This window comes from Pristiophorus japonicus, chromosome 2 (genome assembly GCF_044704955.1).
Source record: "Pristiophorus japonicus isolate sPriJap1 chromosome 2, sPriJap1.hap1, whole genome shotgun sequence".
In the NCBI taxonomy this organism is placed as follows: Eukaryota; Metazoa; Chordata; class Chondrichthyes; family Pristiophoridae; genus Pristiophorus; species Pristiophorus japonicus.
The window spans coordinates 6,103,995-6,124,695 of record NC_091978.1 but is presented as its reverse complement, the minus strand read 5'-3'; the positions used below and the strand labels follow the sequence as shown (position 1 = coordinate 6,124,695).

General features: G+C 48.3%; 1 protein-coding gene across 1 annotated transcript in view; it reads left to right on the top strand.

Annotated features, from left to right (window-relative positions):
• Positions 1–20,293, top strand: part of LOC139228326 (heat shock 70 kDa protein 12A-like) — a 75,858-nt gene extending 55,565 nt beyond the window's left edge. The window contains exons 5-6 of the mRNA XM_070859514.1: positions 168–271; positions 19,651–20,293. Coding sequence (XP_070715615.1) covers positions 168–271; positions 19,651–20,291 — 745 coding nt within the window. The 3' untranslated portion in view covers positions 20,292–20,293. The remainder of the gene's footprint in view (positions 1–167; positions 272–19,650) is intronic.
• The last annotated feature ends 408 nt before the right edge of the window (positions 20,294–20,701 follow it).

The window sequence follows — 20,701 nt, the reverse complement described above, 5'->3', positions numbered from 1 at the left end:
GCCTAGATTTATGTGCTCGAGTCCCTGGAGTGGGACTTGAACCCACAACTTTCTGACTCAAGGGTGAGGGTGCTGCCCACTGACAGACGCCGGAGGGCCCCCTCACTGCGCCCCGCTGTGTTTGTGCAATGTGTGCCCTGACCTCTGACCTCTCTTCCACCCCGCAGCAGCAAGGTGGTGAAGTGGACCTCCCAGGGGATGCTGCGGATGACCCCCGAAGCCATCGCCGAGCTCTTCCAGCCCACCGTCAAACAGGTGGTGCTCCACATCGGTGAGTACGCAGGGCGACGCCTTTCTGGCAACTCGCCGCTCCGGCAACGCCAGGGGCTGGGCCCTTCCTCATCTCGTGTGTCCACATGGCCCAGCGAGGGGGCCCCCTCACGGCCCACGACCGGGAGATTGCGGATGTGACCCTCATCACCAAATCACACCTTGGTCAGTCCCGCCTATTCACAGAATCATAGAAAATTACAGCACTGAAGGAGGTCATTCAGCCCATCGTGTCCGCGCTGGCCGACATAATAACATAAAAACACAAGAAATAGGAGCAGGAGTAGGCCATACGGCCCCTCGAGCCTGCTCCGCCATTTAATACGATCATGGCTGATCCGATCGTGGACTCAGCTCCACTTCCCTGCCCGATCCCCATAACCCTTTACTCCCTCATCGCTCAAAAGACCTATCCAGCCTAATCCCACTTTCCAGCTCTTGGTCCGTAGCCCTGTAGGTTATGGCACTTCAGGTGCACATCCAAGTACTGTTTAAATGTGGTGAGGGTTTCTGCCTCTACCACCCTTTCAGGCCGTGAGTTCCAGACCCACACCACCCTCTGGGTGAAGATATGTTTCCTCATCTCCCCTCTAAACCTCCCCCCAATTACTTTAAATCTATGCCCCCTGGTTGTTGACCCCTCTGCTAAGGGAAACAGGTCCTTCCTATCCACTCTATCCAGGCCCCTCATAATTTTATACACCTCAATTAAATCTCTCCGCAGCCTCCTTCTAAGGAAAACAAACCCAGCCTATCCAATCTTTCCTCATAGCTAAAGTTTTCCAATCCAGGCAACATCCTCGTAAATCTCTTCTGCACCCTTTCTAATAAAATTCTCTGGCACTTTCCCCTCCTTTGATCATCTTACCTTGCTCCATCTCTCTCGTCGCTACATTAAAATCTTCCTTCTCCCCCGCCCAACCACGTACCACACAAAGGTTCTCACCGAGATATCCTCACTGTTTCCCTCCCTCAGCCCCTGCACCAAGCGACTTCTCATCCTAGAAACATAGAAACATAGAAAATAGGTGCAGGAATAGGTCATTCGGTCCTTCGAGCCTGCACCACCATTCAATAAGATCATGGCTGATCATTCCCTCAGTACCCCTTTCCTGCTTTCTCTCCATACCCCTTGATCCCCTTAGCCGTAAGGGCCATATCTAACTCCCTCTTGAATATATCCAATGAACTGGTAGGGGATTCCACAGGTTAACCACTCTCTGAGTGAAGAAGTTTCTCCTCATCTCGGTCCTAAATGGCCTACCCCTTATCCTTAGACTGTGACCCCTGGCTCTGGACTTCCCCAACATTGGGAACATTCTTCCTGCATCTAACCTGTCCAATCCTGTCAGAATTTTATATGTTTCTATGAGATCCCCTCTCATTCTTCTAAATTCCAGTGAATATAAGCCTAGTCGATCCAGTCTTTCTTCACATGTCAGTCCTGCCATCCCGGGAATCAGTCTGGTGAATCTTCGCTGCACTCCCTCAATAGCAAGAACGTCCTTCCTCAGATTAGGAGACCAAAACTGAACACAATATTCAAGGTGAGGCCTCACCAAGGCCATGTACAACTGCAGTAAGACCTCCCTGCTCCTATACACAAGTCCCCTAGCTATGAAGGCCAACATGCCATTTGCCTTCTTTACCGCCTGCTGTACCTGCATGCCAACTTTCAATGACTAATGTACCATGACATCCAGGTCTCGTTGCACCTCCCCTTTTCCTAATCTGCCGCCATTCAGATAATATTCCTCCTTCGTGTTTTTGCCCCCAAAGTGGATAACCTCACGTTTATCCACATTATACAGCATCTGCCATACATTTGCCCACTCACCTAACTTGTCCAAATGACCCTGCAGCCTCTTAGAGTCCTACTCACAGCTCAGTGTCATCAGCAAACTTGGAGATATTACACTCAATTCCTTCATCTAAATCATTAATGTATATTGTAAATAGCTGGGGTCCCAGAACTGAGCCCTGCGGCACTCCACTAGTCACTGCCTGCCATTCTGAAAAGGACTCGTTTATCCCGACTCTCTGCTTCCTGTCTGCCAACCAGTTCTCTATCCACGTCAGTACATTACCACTAATACCATGTGCTTTAATTTTGCACACCAATCTCTTGTGTGGGTTCTTGTCAAAAGCCTTTTCAAAGTCCAAATACACCACATCCACTGGTTCTCCCTTGTCCACTCTACTAGTTACATTCTCAAAAAATTCTGGAAGATTTGTCAAGCATGATTTCTCTTCCATAAATCCATGCTGACTTGGACCGATCCTGTCACTGCTTTCCAAATGCACTGCTATATCATCTTTAATAATTGATTCCAATATTTTCCCCACTACTGATGTCAGGCTAACGGGTCTATAATTACCCGTTTTCTCTCTCCATCCTTTTTTAAAAAGTGTTGTTACATTAGCTACCCTCCAGTATATAGGAACTGATCCAGAGACAATAGACTGTTGGAAAATGATCACCACTGCATCCACTATTTCTAGGGCCACTTCCTTAAGTACTCTGGGATGCAGACTATCAGGCCCCGGGTATTTATCGGCCTTCAATCCCATCAATTTCCCTAACACAATTTCCCGCCTAATAAGGATTTCCTTCATAGAAAATAGGTGCAGGAGTAGGCCATTCGGCCCTTCTAGCCTGCACCGCCATTCAATGAATTCAATGATCTCACGAGACCCTCGGTCCCCTGGTATTTCCGGAAGGTTATTTGTGTCTTCCTTCGTGAAGTCAGAACCAAAGTATTTGTTCAACTGGTCTGCCATTTCTTTGTTCCCCATTATAAATTCAACTGAATCTACCTGCAAGGGACCTACGTTTGTCTTCACTAATATTTTTCTCTTCACATATCTATAGAAGCATTTGCAGTCAGTTTTTATGTTCCCAGCAAGCTTCCTCTCATACTCTATTTTCCACCTCCTAATTAAACCCTTTGTCCTCCTCTGCTGAATTCTAAATTTCTCTCAGTCCTCAGGTTTGCTGCTTTTTCTGGCCAATTTATATGCCTCTTCCTTACTTAGAAACATAGAAAATAGGTGCAGGAGTAAGCCATTCCGCCCTTCAAGCCTGCACCACCATTCAATAAGATCATGGCTGATCATTCCCTCAGTACCCCTTTCTTGCTTTCTCTCCATACCCCTTGATCCCTTTCGCCCTAAGAGCCATATCTAACTCCCTCTTGAATATATCCAATGAACTGGCATCAACAACTATCTGCGGCAGGGAATTCCAGAGGTTAACAACACTCTGAGTGAAGAAGTTTCTCCTCATCTAAGTCCTAAATGGCCTACCCCTTATCCTAAGACTGTCTCTCCTGGTTCTGGACTTCCGCAACATCGGGAACATTCTTCCGTCCTGTCAGAATTTTATACGTTTCTATGAGATCCCCTCTCATCCTTCTAAATTCCAATGTATAAAGGCCCAGTTGATCCAGTCTCTCCTCATATGTCAGTCCAGCAATCCCTGGAATCAGTCTGGTGAACCTTCGCTGCACTCCCTCAATAGCAAGAATGTCCTTCCTCAGATTAGGAGACCAAAACTGAACACAATATTCCAGGTGAGGCCTCACCAAGATCCTGTACAACTGCAGTAAGACCTCCCTGCTCCTATACTCAAATCCCCTAGCTATGAAGGCCAACATGCCATTTGCCTTCTTCACCGCCTGCTGTACCTGCATGCCAACGTTCAATGACTGATGAACCATGACACCCAGGTCTCGTTGCACCTCCCTCTTTCCTAATCTGCCGCCATTCAGATAATATTCTGCCTTCGTGTTTTTGCCCCCAAAGAGGATAACCTCACATTTATCCACATTATGCTGCATCTGCCGTGCATTTGCCCAATCACCTAACCTGTCCAAATCACCCTGCAGCCTCTTAGCATCCTCCTCACAGCTCACACCGCCACCCAGTTTAGTGTCATCTGCAAACCTGGAGATATTACACTCAATTCCTTCATCTAAATCATTAATGTATATTGTAAAGAGCTGGGTTCCCAGCACTGAGCCCTGCGGCATTCCACTAGTCACTGCCTCCCATTCCGAAAAGCACCCGTTTATCCCAACTTTCTGCTTCCGGTCTGCCAACCAATTCTCTATCCACGTCAGTACATTACCCCCAATACCATGTGCTTTGATTTTGCACACCAATCTCTTATGTGGGACCTTGTCAAAGGCCTTTTGAAAGTCCAAATACACCACATCCACTGGTTTTCCCTTGTCCACTCTACTAGTTACATAGAAACGTAGAAACATAGAAAATAGGTGCAGGAGTAGGCCATTCGGCCCTTCTAGCCTGCACCGCCATTCAATGAGTTCATGGCTGAACATGCAACTTCAGTACCCCAGTTTCTCCTCATCTCAGTCCTAAATGGCTTACCCCTTATCCTCAGACTGTGACCCCTGGTTCTGGACTTCCCCAACATTGGGAACATTCTTCCTGCATCTAACCTGTCTAAACCCATCAGAATTTTAAACGTTTCTATGAGGTCCCCTCTCATTCTTCTGAACTCCAGTGAATACAAGCCCAGTTGATCCAGTCTTTCTTGATATGTCAGTCCCGCCATCCCGGGAATCAGTCTGGTGAACCTTCGCTGCACTCCCTCAATAGCAAGAATGTCCTTCCTCAAGTTAGGAGACCAAAACTGTACACAATATTCCAGGTGTGGCCTCACCAAGGCCCTGTACAACTGTAGTAACACCTCCCTACCCCTGTACTCAAATCCCCTCGCTATGAAGGCCAACATGTCATTTGCTTTCTTAACCGCCTTCTGTACCTGCATGCCAACCTTCAATGACTGATGTACTGACACCCAGGTCTCGTTGCACCTCCCCTTTTCCTAATCTGTCACCATTCAGATAATAGTCTGTCTCTCTGTTTTTACCACCAAAGTGGATAACCTCACATTTATCCACATTATACTTCATCTGCCATGCATTTGCCCACTCACCTAACCTATCCAAGTCACTCTGCAGCCTCATAGCATCCTCCTCGCAGCTCACACTGCCACCCAACTTAGTGTCATCCGCAAATTTGTAGATACTACATTTAATCCCCTCGTCTAAATCATTAATGTACAATGTAAACAGCTGGGGCCCCAGCACAGAACCTTGCGGCACCCCACTAGTCACTGCCTGCCATCCTCAAAAAATTCCAGAAGATTTGTCAAGCATGATTTCCCTTTCATAAATCCATGCTGACTTGGATTGATCCTATCACGGCTTTCCAAATGCGCTGCTATTTCATCCTTAATAATTGATTCCAACATTTTCCCCACTACTGATGTCAGGCTAATCTGTCTATAATTACCCGTTTTCTCTCTCCCTCCTTTTTTACAAAGTGGTTTTAACACTATCCTTAATTTCCCTTGTTAGCCACGGTTGAGCCAACTTCCCCGTTTTATTTTACTCCAGACAGGGATGTACAATTGTTGAAGTTCATCCGTGTGCTCTTTAAAGGTTTGCCATTGCCTATCCACTGTCAACCCTTTAAGTATCATTTGCCAGTCTATTCTAGCCAATTCACATCTCATACCATCGAAGTTACCTTTCCTTAAGTTCAGGACCCTAGTCTCTGTATTAACTGTGTCACTCTCCATCTTAATAAAGAATTCTACCATATTAGAAACATAGAAACATAGAAAATAGATGCAGGAGTAGGCCATTTGGCCCTTCGAGCCTGCACCGCCATTCAATGAGTTCATGGCTGAACATGCAAATTCAGTACCCCATTCCTGTTTTCTCTCCATACCCCTTGATCCCCCTAGTAGTAAGGACTACATCTAACTCCTTTTTGAATCTATTTAGTGAATTGGCCTCAACAACTTTCTGTGGTAGAGAATTCCACAGGTTCACCACTCTCTGGGTGAAGAAGTTTCTCCTCATCTCGGTCCTAAATGGCTTACCCCTTATCCTTAGACTGTGACCCCTGGTTCTGGACTTCCCCAACATTGGGTATATTCTTCCTGCATCTAACCTGTCTAAACCCGTCAGAATTTTAAATGTTTCTATGAGATCCCCTCTCATTCTTCTGAACTCCAGTGAATACAAGCCCAGTTGATCCAGTCTTTCTTGATATGTCAGTCCCGCCATCCCGGGAATCAATCTGGTGAACCTTCGCTGCACTCCCTCAATAGCAAGAATGTCCTTTCTCAAGTTAGGAGACCAAAACTGTACACAATACTCCAGGTGTGGCCTCACCAAGGCCCTGTACAACTGTAGTAACACCTCCCTGCCCCTGTACTCAATCCCCTCGCTATGAAGGCCAACATGCCATTTGCTTTCTTAACCGCCTGCTGTACCTGCATGCTAACCTTCAATGACTGATGTACCATGACACCCAGGTCTCATTGCACCTCCCCTTTTCCTAATCTGTCACACTTCCCCAAGGGGCCTCACAGAACAATTAGTCCCTTCTCTTTACTCATCACCCAGTCTAGGATGGCCAGCGCTCTCGTTGGTTCCTCGACATATTGGTCTAGAAAACCATCCCTAATACTCTCCAGAAAATCCTCCTCCACCGTATTGCTACCAGTTTGGTTAGCCCAATCTATATGTAGATTAAAGCCCATGATAACTGCTGTACCTTTATTGCATGCATCCCTAATTTCTTGTTTGATGCTGTCCCCAAACTCACTCCTACTGTTTGGTGGTCTGTACACAACTCCCACTCGCGTTTTCTGACCTTTCGTATTCCGCAGCTCCACCCATACCGATTCCACATCATCCAAGCTAATGTCCTTCCTTACTATTGCATTAATTTCCTCTTTAGCCAGCAACGCTACATCCTTTTCCTCTCTGTCTATCCTTCCTGAATGTTGAATACCCCTGGATGTTGAGTTCCTAGCCTTGGTCACCCTGGAGCCATGCCTCCGTGATGCCAATTGTACCATATTCATGAATTGCTGCCTGTGCAGTTAATTTGTCCACCTTATTACAAATACTCCTCGCATTGAGGCACAGAGCCTTCTTTTTAACACACTTGTCTTTTTAACACACTTTGCCCCTTTAGAATTTTGCTGTAATGTGGCCCTTTTTGATTTTTGCCTTGGGTTTCTCTGCCTCTACTTTTACTTTTCTTCTTTCTATCTTTTGCTTCTGCCCCCATTCTACTTCCCTCTGTCTCCCTGCATAGGTTCCCATCCCCCTGCCATATTAGTTTAACTCCTCCCCAACAGCACTAGTAAACACTCTCCCTAGGACATTGGTTCCGGTCCTGCCCAGGTGCATTCCATCGGTTTATATTGTTCCCAGCTCCCCCAGAACCGGTTCCAATGTCCCAGGAATTTGAATCCCTCCCTTGTGCACCACTCCTCAAGCCACGTATTCATCGGAGCTATCCTGCTATTCCTACTCTGACTAGCACGTGGCACTGGTAGCAATCCCGAGATTACTACCTTTGTGGTCCTACTTTTTAATTTAGCTCCTAGCTCCCTAAATTCAGCTTGTAGGACCTCATCCCGTGTTTTACCTATATCGTTGGTACCTATATGCACCATGACAACTGGCTGTTCACCCTCCCCCTCCAGAATGTCCTGCAGCCGCTCTGAGACATCCTTGACCCTTGCAGCAGGGAGGCAGCATACCATCCTGGAGTCTCGATTGCTGCCGTAGAAACATCTATCTATTCCCCTTAAATAGAATCCCCTATCACTATAGCTCTCCCACTCTTTTTCCTGCCCTCCTGTGCAGCAGAGCCACCCACAGTGCCATGAACTTAGCTGCTGCCTGCCTTCTCCTGATGGGCCATCTCCCTCGACAGTACCCAAAACGGTGTATCTGTTTTGGAGGGAGATGACCGCAGGGGACTTCTGCATTACCTTCCTTCCACTGCTCTTCCTGCTGATCACCCAATCCCTATCTGTTTGTGTAACCTTTACCTGCGATATGACCAACTCACTAAATGTGCTATTCATGGCATCCTCAGCATCGCGGATGCTCCAGAGTGAATCCACCCGCTCAGTGTCGCAATGCGGTCTGTCAGGTGCTGCAGCAAGACACACTTCCGGCACATGTAGTCCAGTGTCCCTGTGTTCCCACATAGCATAGGAGGAGCATGACATGTGTCCGAGCTCTCCTGTGATGACTTAACCCCTAGCTTAACTTAAATTTGGCAACAACAATGATAAAGGTTACCTACTGATAAAGGTGATTTCAACCTCCGTCTCAATTAATCATGCTCTCTCTCCTCTGAGTTCACTACCCTCCGATCCTCCCTTAATCTCTGGCTCCATGTGAACTCTCCAACTCATAGTCACGGCCACCCCCTTGACCTTGTCATCTCTCGTGGCCTCGCAGTTCCTATCATGTCAATTGCAGATAAGGCCAACTCTGACCATCGCTCTCCATCCACTTCCCCTTCCCCAACCCCAACCCTACTTCCTTCTGTGTCCGCCCCTGGAAAAAACTCTCTCCAAACTCTCTTACAACTGCACTTATCAACTGCAAACTGTCCATTACTGGCCCTCCATTCACCATGGCATTTCTGCAGTCACCGATCTGACCAACCACACCCTCACCACCAGCTTTGATGCTCAAGTCCCTATTAATACCATTACTCTCTGGCCGTTACCCCTGATACGGCCCTGATCATCGCTCCCTCAAGTCCAAGGGAGGCAGACTTGAATAGATGTGGCAGACAACAGGTTTAACCTTTCACCGCCAGATCTGCCTGGACCATATAAAGCTCATCAGGTCCTACTCCTGTCTGCCAATACTGCTCACTATTCCAGGATCATTCTGGAATGCAAAGGTGACCCCCAGCTACTATTCTCTACTGCTAGCCGTCTTCTTAAACCCCTCTCCCCTGTCTCCATCAACACCTCCAACAACACGTGCAAGGGGCTCATAGACTTCTTTATCTCAAAGATTGAGACCATCCGATCAGCTGCCTCTGCCACTTCCCTATCTTCCCCTAGCCCACTGGGCCAATCTTCCTCGAAGATTCTTCCTGCCCTTGTCCTGAACACGCATCTCTCTCCAGTTTCTCTCTGATCTCCCCTCTTGACCTCTCCACGCTCACCTTGTCCACGAGACCCACTTCCTGCTCCCTTGACCCTATTCCCACCAAACTGTGACCACCCAACCCCCCTTCCTGGCTCCCATGTTAGCTGACATTGTTAGCGGTTCTCTCTCCTCAGGTACTGTCCCCCCTCCCTCAAATCTGCCGTCATCACCCCCTCTCAAAAAAACAACCCGCGACCCCTCCGTCCTTGCAAACTATCGCCCCATCTCCAACTTCCCTTTCCTCTCAAGTCCTTGAACGAATTGTCGCCTCCCACATCCGTGTCATCTTTCCCAGAACTCCGTGTTTGGATCCCTCCAATCCGGTTTCCTCCCCTGTCAGTACCGAAACCGCCCTCATCAAAGTCACAAATGATATCATTTGTGACTGCGATAAAGGTAAACTACCCCTCCTCGTCCTTCTCGACCTGTCTGCAGCCTTTGACACAGTTGACCACTCCATGCTCCTCCAACACCTCTCCACCACCGTCCAGCTGGGTGGGACTGCACTCGCCTGGTTCCATTCTTATCCATCTAACCGCAGTCAGAGAATCTCCTGCAACAGCTTCTCTCCCCGCCCCCACATCGTTACCTCTGGTGTCCCCCAAGTATCTATCCTTGGCCCCCTCCTATTTCTCATCTACATGTTGCCCCTTGGTGACATCATCCGAAAACACAGTGTCAGTTTGCACATGTACACTGACAACACACAGCTCTACCTCACCACCACTTCTCTCGACGCCTCCACGGTCTCTAAACTGTCAGACTGCTTGTCCCACATCCAGTACTGGCTGAGCACAAATTTTCTCTAACTAAATATTGGGAAGACCGAAGCCACTGTCTTTAGTCCCCGCCACAAACTCCGTTCCCTAGCCACTGACTCCATCCTCTCCCCAACTCCTGTCTGAGGCTGAACCAGACTGTTCACAACCTTGGTGTCCCTGAAATGAGCTTCCAACCACATATCCGCAGCATTACTAAGGCCGCCTTTTTCCACCTCCGTATCATCGCGCGTCTCCGCCCTTGCCTCAACTCATCCACTGCTGAAACCCATGCCTTTGTTACCTCGAGACTTGACTATTCCAAAGCAATAGTCAAAGCTGGCCTCCCACATTCTACCTTCCGTAAACGTGAGGTGATGCAAAACTCTGTACTCGTGTCCTAACTCGCACCAAGTCCCGCTCACCCATCACCTCTGTGCTCACTGATGGACAACTAATCAATATATTGACGGATGATGGACAGGCGGTCAATATATTGATGGGTGATGGACAGGCGGCCAATATATTGACGGGTGATGGACTGCGATCAATATATTGACAGATGACGGACAGGCGATCAATACATTGACGGGTGATGGATAGGCGATCAATATATTGACGGGTGATGGACGGGTGATCAATATATTGACGGGTGACAGACGGGCGATCAATATATTGACAGATGATGGATGGGAGATTAATATATTGACAGATGATGGACTGCGATCAGGATATTGAGTGTTGACAGACAGACGATCAATATATTGACAGGTTTCGGACTGCGATAAATATATTGAGTGGTGACGGACGGGCGATCAATATATTGACAGATGATGGACTGCGATCAGTATATTGACAGAGGACGGATGGGCGATCAATATATTGAGTGTTGACGGACGGGCGATCAATATATTGACAGGTGACGGACGGGCGATCAGTATATTGACAGAGGACGGATGGGCGATCAATATATTGAGTGTTGACGGACAGGCGATCAATATATTGACAGATGACGGACGGGCGATCAGTATATTGACAGATGATGGACGGGCGATCAATATATTGACAGGTGACGGACGGGCGATCAGTATATTGACAGGTGACGGACTGCGATCAATATATTGACAGGTGACGGACGGGTGATCAATATATTGACAGGTGACGGACGGGCGATCAGTATATTGACAGATGATGGACTGCGATCAATATATTGACAGATGACGGACTGCGATCAATATATTGACAGATGACGGACTGCGATCAGTATATTGACAGGTGACGGACGGGCGATCAGTATAATGACAGGTGACGGACTGCGATCAATATATTGACAGGTGACGGATGGGCGATCAGTATATTGACAGATGATGGACAGCGATCAGTATATTGACAGATGACGGACGGGCGATCAATATATTGACAGGTGACGGACGGGCGATCAGTATATTGACAGATGACGGACGGGCGATCAATATATTGACAGATGACGGACGGGCGATCAGTATATTGACAGGTGACGGACTGCGATCAATATATTGACAGATGATGGACTGCGATCAATATATTGACAGGTGACGGACGGGCTATCAATATATTGACAGATGACGGACGGGCGATCAGTATATTGACAGATGATAGACTGGCGATCAGTATATTGACAGGTGACGGACGGGCGATCAATATATTGACAGATGACGGATGGGCGATCAGTATATTGACAGGTGACGGACTGCGATCAATATATTGACAGGTGACGGACGGGCGATCAGTATATTGACAGGTGACGGACTGCGATCAATATATTGACAGATGATGGACTGTGATCAGTATATTGACAGGTGACGGACTGCGATCAATATATTGACAGGTGACGGACGGGCAATCAGTATATTGACAGGTGACGGACTGCGATCAATATATTGACAGATGACGGACGGGCGATCAGTATATTGACAGATGACGGACGGGCGATCAGTATATTGACAGATGATGGACGGGCGAACAATATATTGACAGGTGACGGACGGACGATCAATATATTGACAGATGACGGACTGCGATCAGTATATTCACAGGTGACAGACGGGCGATCAATATATTGACAGATGACGGACGGGCGATCAGCATATTGACAGGTGATGGACGGGCGATCAGTATATTGACAGATGACGGACTGCGATCAGTATATTGACAGGTGACGGACTGCGATCAACATATTGACAAATGACGGACTGCGATCAGTATATTGACAGGTGACGGACGGGCGATCAGTATATTGACAGGTGACGGACGGGCGATCAATATATTGACAGATGACGGACGGGCGATCAGTATATTGACAGGTGACGGACGGGCGATCAATATATTGACAGATGACGGACGGGCGATCAATATATTGACAGGTGACGGACTGCGATCAGTATATTGACAGATGATGGACGGGCGATCAATATATTGACAGGTGACGGACGGGCGATCAATATATTGACAGGTGACGGACGGGCAATCAATATATTGACAGGTGATGGACTGCGATCAATATATTGACAGATGATGGACGGGCGATCAATATATTGACAGGTGACGGACGGGCGATCAATATATTGACAGATGAGAGACTGGTGATCAATATTTTGACACGTGACGGACTGCGATCAATATATTGACAGATGACGGACGGGCGATCAGTATATTGACAGATAACGGACGGGCGATCAATATATTGACAGGTGACGGACGGGCGATCAATATATTGACAGATGACGGACTGGCGATCAATATATTGACAGGTGACGGACGGGCGATCAATATATTGTCAGATGAAGGACGGGCGATCAATATATTGACAGGTGACGGACGGGCGATCAATATATTGACAGGTGACGGACGGGCGATCAATATATTGACAGATGACGGACGGGCGATCAATATATTGACAGATGACGGACGGGCGATCAGTATATTGACAGGTGACGGACTGCGATCAATATATTGACAGATGATGGACTGCGATCAATATATTGACAGGTGACGGACGGGCGATCAATATATTGACAGATGACGGACGGGCGATCAGTATATTGACAGATGACAGACGGGCGATCAGTATATTGACAGGTGACAGACGGGCGATCAATATATTGACAGATGACGGAGGGGCGATCAGTATATTGACAGATGATGGACTGCGATCAATATATTGACAGGTGACGGACAGGCGATCAGTATATTGACAGATGACGGACGGGCGATCAGTATATTGACAGGTGACGGACTGCGATCAATATATTGACAGGTGACGGACGGGCGATCAGTATATTGACAGATGACGGACGGGCGATCAGTATATTGACAGGTGACGGACTGCGATCAATATATTGACAGGTAACGGACGGGCGATCAGTATATTGACAGGTGACGGACTGCGATCGATATATTGACAGATGATGGACTGCGATCAGTATATTGACAGGTGACGGACTGCGATCAATATATTGACAGGTGACGGACCGGCGATCAGTATATTGAAAGGTGACGGACTGCGATCAATATATTGACAGATGACGGACGGGCGATCAGTATATTGACAGATGACGGACGGGCGATCAGTATATTGACAGCTGATGGACGGGCGATCAATATATTGACAGGTGACGGACTGCGATCAATATATTGACAGATGACGGTCTGCGATCAGTATATTGACAGGTGACGGACGGGCGATCAATATATTGACAGATTACGGACGGGCGATCAATATATTGACAGGTGATGGACGGGCGATCAGTATATTGACAGATGATGGACTGCGATCAGTATATTGACAGGTGACGGACTGCGATCAATATATTGACAGATGACGGACTGCGATCAGTATATTGACAGGTGACGGACGGGCGATCAGTATATTGACAGGTGACGGACTGCGATCAATATATTGACAGATGACGGACTGCGATCAGTATATTGACATGTGACGGACAGGCGATCAATATATAGACAGGTGACGGACTGCGATCAGTATATTGACAGGTGAAAGACGGGCGATCAATATATTGACAGATGACGGACGGGCGATCAATATATTGACAGGTGACGGACTGCGATCAGTATATTGACAGGTGACGGACGGGCGATCAATATATTGACAGGTGACGGACGGGCGATCAATATATTGACAGGTGACGGACGGGCGATCAGTATATTGACAGGTGACGGACGGGCGATCAATATATTGACAGATGACGGACGGGCGATCAATATATTGACAGGTGACGGACGGGCGATCAATATATTGACAGGTGACGGACGGGCGATCAGTATATTGACAGGTGATGGACTGCGATCAATATATTTACAGATGACGGACTGGCGATCAGTATATTGACAGGTGACGGACTGCGATCAATATATTGACAGATGACGGACTGCGATCAATATATTGACAGATGACGGACGGGCGATCAGTATCTTGACAGATGACAGACGGGCGATCAGTATATTGACAGATGATGGACTGCGATCAATATATTGACAGGTGACGGACTGCGATCAATATATTGACAGATGACGGACGGACGATCAGTATATTGACAGATGATGGACGGGCGATCAATATATTGACAGATGACGGACGGACGATCAATATATTGACAGATGATGGACGGTCGATCAATATATTGACAGATGACGGACTGCGATCAGTATATTGACAGATGATAGACGGGCGATCAGTATATTGACAGATGACGGACGGGCGATCAATATATTGACAGATGACGGACGGGCGATCAATATATTGACAGATGACGGACGGGCGATCAATATATTGACAGGTGACGGACGGGCGATCAATATATTGACAGGTGACGGACGGGCGATCAATATATTGATAGGTGACGGACGGGCGATCAATATATTGACAGGTGACGGACGGGCGATCAATATATTGACAGGTGACGGACGGGCGATCAGTATATTGACAGGTGACGGACTGCGATCAATATATTGACAGATGATGGACTGCGATCAATATATTGACATGTGACGGACAGGCGATCAATATATTGACAGATGACAGACGGGCGATCAGTATATTGACAGGTGACGGACGGGCGATCAATATATTCACAGATGACGGACGGGCCATCAGTATATTGACAGGTGACGGACTGCGATCAATATATTGACAGGTGACGGACGGGCGATCAGTATATTGACAGGTGACGGACTGCGATCAATATATTGACAGATGATGGACTGCGATCAGTATATTGACAGGTGACGGACTGCGATCAATATATTGACAGGTGACGGACGGGCGATCAGTATATTGACAGGTGACGGACTGCCATCAATATATTGACAGGTGACGGACGGACGATCAATATATTGACAGATGACGGACTGCGATCAGTATATTGACAGGTGACAGACGGGCGATCAATATATTGACAGATGACGGACGGGCGATCAATATATTGACAGGTGATGGACGAGCGATCAGTATATTGACAGATGACGGACTGCGATCAGTATATTGACAGGTGACGGACTGCGATCAATATATTGACAGATGACGGACTGCGATCAGTATATTGACAGGTGACGGACGGGCGATCAGTATATTGACAGGTGACGGACGGGCGATCAATATATTGACAGGTGACGGACGGGCGATCAGTATATTGACAGGTGACGGACGGGCGATCAATATATTGACAGATGACGGACGGGCGATCAATATATTGACAGGTGACGGACTGCGATCAGTATATTGACAGGTGACGGACGGGCGATCAATATATTGACAGATGACGGACGGGCGATCAATATATTGACAGGTGACGGACTGCGATCAGTATATTGACAGGTGACGGACGGGCGATCAATATATTGACAGGTGACGGACTGCGATCAGTATATTGACAGGTGACGGACGGGCGATCAATATATTGACAGGTGACGGACGGGCGATCAATATATTGACAGATGACGGACAGGCGATCAGTATATTGACAGGTGATGGACTGCGATCAATATATTTACAGATGACGGACTGCGATCAATATATTGACAGATGACGGACGGGCGATCAGTATATTGACAGGTGACGGACTGCGATCAATATATTGACAGGTGACGGACTGCGATCAATATATTGACAGATGACGGACTGCGATCAATATATTGACAGATGACGGACGGGCGATCAGTATATTGACAGATGACAGACGGGCGATCAGTATATTGACAGATGATGGACTGCGATCAATATATTGACAGGTGACGGACTGCAATCAATATATTGACAGATGACGGACGGACGATCTGTATATTGACAGGTGATGGACGGGCGATCAATATATTGACAGATGACGGACGGACGATCAATATATTGACAGATGATGGACGGGCGATCAATATATTGACAGATGACGGACTGCGATCAGTATATTGACAGATGACGGACGGGCGATCAGTATATTGACAGATGACGGACGGGCGATCAATATATTGACAGATGACGGACGGGCGATCAATATATTGACAGATGACGGACGGGCGATCAATATATTGACAGGTGATGGACTGCGATCAATATATTGACAGGTGATGGACGGGCGATCAATATATTGACAGATGATGGACGGGCGATCAATATATTGACAGGTGACGGACTGCGATCAATATATTGACAGATGACGGACGGGCGATCAGTATATTGACAGGTGACGGACTGCGATCAATATATTGACAGATGATGGACGGGCGATCAGTATATTGACAGGTGACAGACTGCGATCAATATATTGACAGGTGACGGACGGGCGATCAGTATATTGACAGGTGACGGACGGGCGATCAATATATTGACAGGTGATGGACTGCGATCAGTATATTGACAGGTGACGGACTACGATCAATATATTGACAGATGACGGACGGGCGATCAATATATTGACAGATGACGGACGGGCGATCAATATATTGACAGATGACGGACGGGCGATCAGTATATTGACAGGTGACGGACTGCGATCAATATATTGACAGGTGACGGACGGGCGATCAGTATATTGACAGGTGACGGACTGCGATCAATATATTGACAGGTGACAGACGGGCGATCCGTATATTGACAGCTGACGGACTGCGATCAATATATTGACAGGTGACGGACGGGCGATCAGTCTATTGACAGGTGACGGACGGGCGATCAGTATATTGACAGGTGACGGACTGCGATCAATATATTGACAGGTGACGGACGGGCGATCAGTCGATTGACAGATGACGGACGGGCGATCAGTATATTGACAGGTGACGGACTGCGATCAATATATTGACAGGTGACGGACTGCGATCAGTATATTGACAGGTGACGGACTGCGATCAATATATTGACAGGTGACGGACGGGCGATCAGTATATTGACAGGTGACGGACTGCGATCAATATATTGACAGGTGACGGACGGGCGATCAGTATATTGACAGGTGACGGACGGGCGATCAGTATATTGACAGGTGACGGACTGCGATCATTGACAGGTGACGGACAGGCGATCAGTATATTGACAGGTGACGGACGGGCGATCAATATATTGACAGGTGACGGACGGGCGATTAATATATTGACAGATGACGGACGGGCGATCAGTATATTGACAGGTGATGGACTGCGATCAATATATTAACAGGTGACGGACGGGCGATCAATATATTGACAGGTGACGGACGGGCGATCAGTATATTGACAGGTGACGGACGGGTGATCAATATATTGACAGATGATGGACGGGCGATCAGTATATTGACAGATGACAGACGGGCGATCAGTATATTGACAGATGACGGACTGCGATCAGTATATTGTCAGGTGACGGAAGGGCGATCAATATATTGACAGGTGACGGACGGGCGATCAGTATATTGACAGGTGATGGACGGGCGATCAATATATTGACAGATGATGGACGGGCGATCAGTATATTGACAGATGACGGACGGGCGATCAGTATATTGACAGGTGACGGATCGGCGATCAGTATATTGACAGATGACGGACTGCGATCAGTATATTGACAGGTGACGGACGGGCGATCAATATATTGACAGATGACGGACGGGCGATCAATATATTGACAGGTGACTGACAGGCGATCAGTATATTGACAGGTGATGGACGGGCGATCAATATATTGACAGATGATGGACGGGCGATCAGTATATTGACAGATGACGGACTGCGATCAGTATATTGACAGGTGACGGATGGGCGATCAGTATATTGACAGATGACGGACTGCGATCAGTATATTGACAGGTGACGGACGGGCGATCAATATATTGACAGATGACGGACGGGCGATCAGTATATTGATAGGTGATGGACTGCGATCAATATATTGACAGATGACGGACGGGCGATCAGTATATTGACAGATGACGGACGGGCGATCAGTATATTGACAGGTGACGGATGGGCGATCAGTATATTGACAGATGACGGACTGCGATCAGTATATTGACAGGTGATGGACGGGCGATCAATATATTGACAGGTGACGGACGGACGATCAATATGTTGACAGATGACGGACTGCGATCAGTATATTGACAGGTGACGGACTGCGATCAGTATATTGACAGGTGACGGACGGGCGATCAATATATTGACAGGTGACGGACAGGCGATCAGTATATTGACAGGTGATGGACGGGCGATCAATATATTGACAGATGATGGACGGGCGATCAGTATATTGACAGATGACGGACGGGCGATCAGTATATTGACAGGTGACGGACGATCAGTATATTGACAGATGACGGACGGGCGATCAATATATTGACAGGTGACGGACTGCGATCAGTATATTGACAGGTGATGGACGGGCGATCAATATATTGACAGGTGACGGACGGGCGATCAGTATATTGACAGGTGACGGACGGGCGATCAGTATATTGACAGGTGACGGACGGGCGATCAATATATTGACAGATGACGGACGGGCGATCAGTATATTGACAGGTGACGGACGGGCGATCAGTATATTGACAGGTGACGGACGGGCGATCAGTATATTGACAGGTGACGGACGGGCGATCAGTATATTGACAGATGACGGACGGGCGATCAGTATATTGACAGGTGACGGACGGGCGATCAATATATTGACAGGTGACGGACGGGCGATCAGTATATTGACAGGTGACGGACGGGCGATCAGTATATTGACAGATGACGGACGGGCGATCAGTATATTGACAGGTGACGGACGGGCGATCAGTATATTGACAGGTGACGGACGGGCGATCAGTATATTGACAGGTGACGGACTGCGATCAGTATATTGACAGATGATGGACGGGCGATCAGTATATTGACAGGTGACGGACTGCGATCAGTATATTGACAGATGACGGACGGGCGATCAATATATTGACAGATGACGGACGGGCGATCAGTATATTGACAGATGACGGACGGGCGATCAGTATATTGACAGGTGACGGACGGGCGATCAGTATATTGACAGGTGACGGACTGCGATCAATGACCTGCACTAACGCGGGATCGATTGTGCTACCTTGCAGAGAACCTGATAAACAAGCCAGACGTTGCGGGGGTGAAATTCCTGTTTTTGGTCGGTGGTTTTGCCGAGTCTCCCATTCTCCAGCAGGCGGTCCAGCAAGCCTTCGGCAAGATCTGCCGGGTCATCATCCCCCAGGACGTTGGCCTCACCATCCTCAAGGGGGCGGTCCTCTTTGGCCTCGACCCCACCATCGTGCGGGTCCGCCGCTCACCTTTGACCTACGGGGTGGGCGTGCTCAACCGGTTTGTGGAGGGCAAGCACCCGGCCGAGAAGCTGCTGGTCAAGGAGGGCGTCCAGTGGTGCACCGACATCTTCGACAAGTTCGTCTCGGTCGACCAGTCGGTGGCCCTGGGCGAGATGGTGCACCGCAGCTACACGCCGGCCAGGCACGGGCAGCGGAAGATCATTATCAATGTCTACTGCGCCGGGAGCGATGACGTGCTGTACATCAGTGATCCCGAGGTGCGCAAGTGTGGCACAGTTAGCCTGGACCTGACGGACACGGGCGGCCTGGGCCCCAAAAAACGCCGGCGCGAAATCCGCACCACCATACAGTTCGGCGACACTGAGATCAGGGTCACCGCCCTCGACGTGCTCACATCCAAGTCCGTCAGAGCCTCCATCGACTTTCTGTCCAATTAACAATGAGGGGAGGTTGGGCTGGGGATAGGCGGGGAGGGAGTGGAGGGGAGGTGGGGTGAAGGGGAGGTGGGGAGCAGGGGGTGGAGCAGGGACCTTCGGTAGATTCATGGATGTCCCCTTGTCCGCAACACGCACCCAGTAACAGGGTAAAATACCCCGAGCCCACTAATCAGCTCTCATCATCATCGGCACTCCCTCGGAATCGGGGAAGACTTGCTTCCAATCTTAAAATCAGACCTTAGGTGACTGAACAGTCCAATACGAGAGCCACAGACCCTGTCACAGGTGGGACAGACAGTGGTTGAGGGAAGGGGAGGGTGGGACAGGTTTGCCGCACGCTCCTTCCGCTGCCTGCGCTTGGTTTCTGCATGCTCTCGGCGACGAGACTCGAGGTGCTCAGTTCCCTCCCG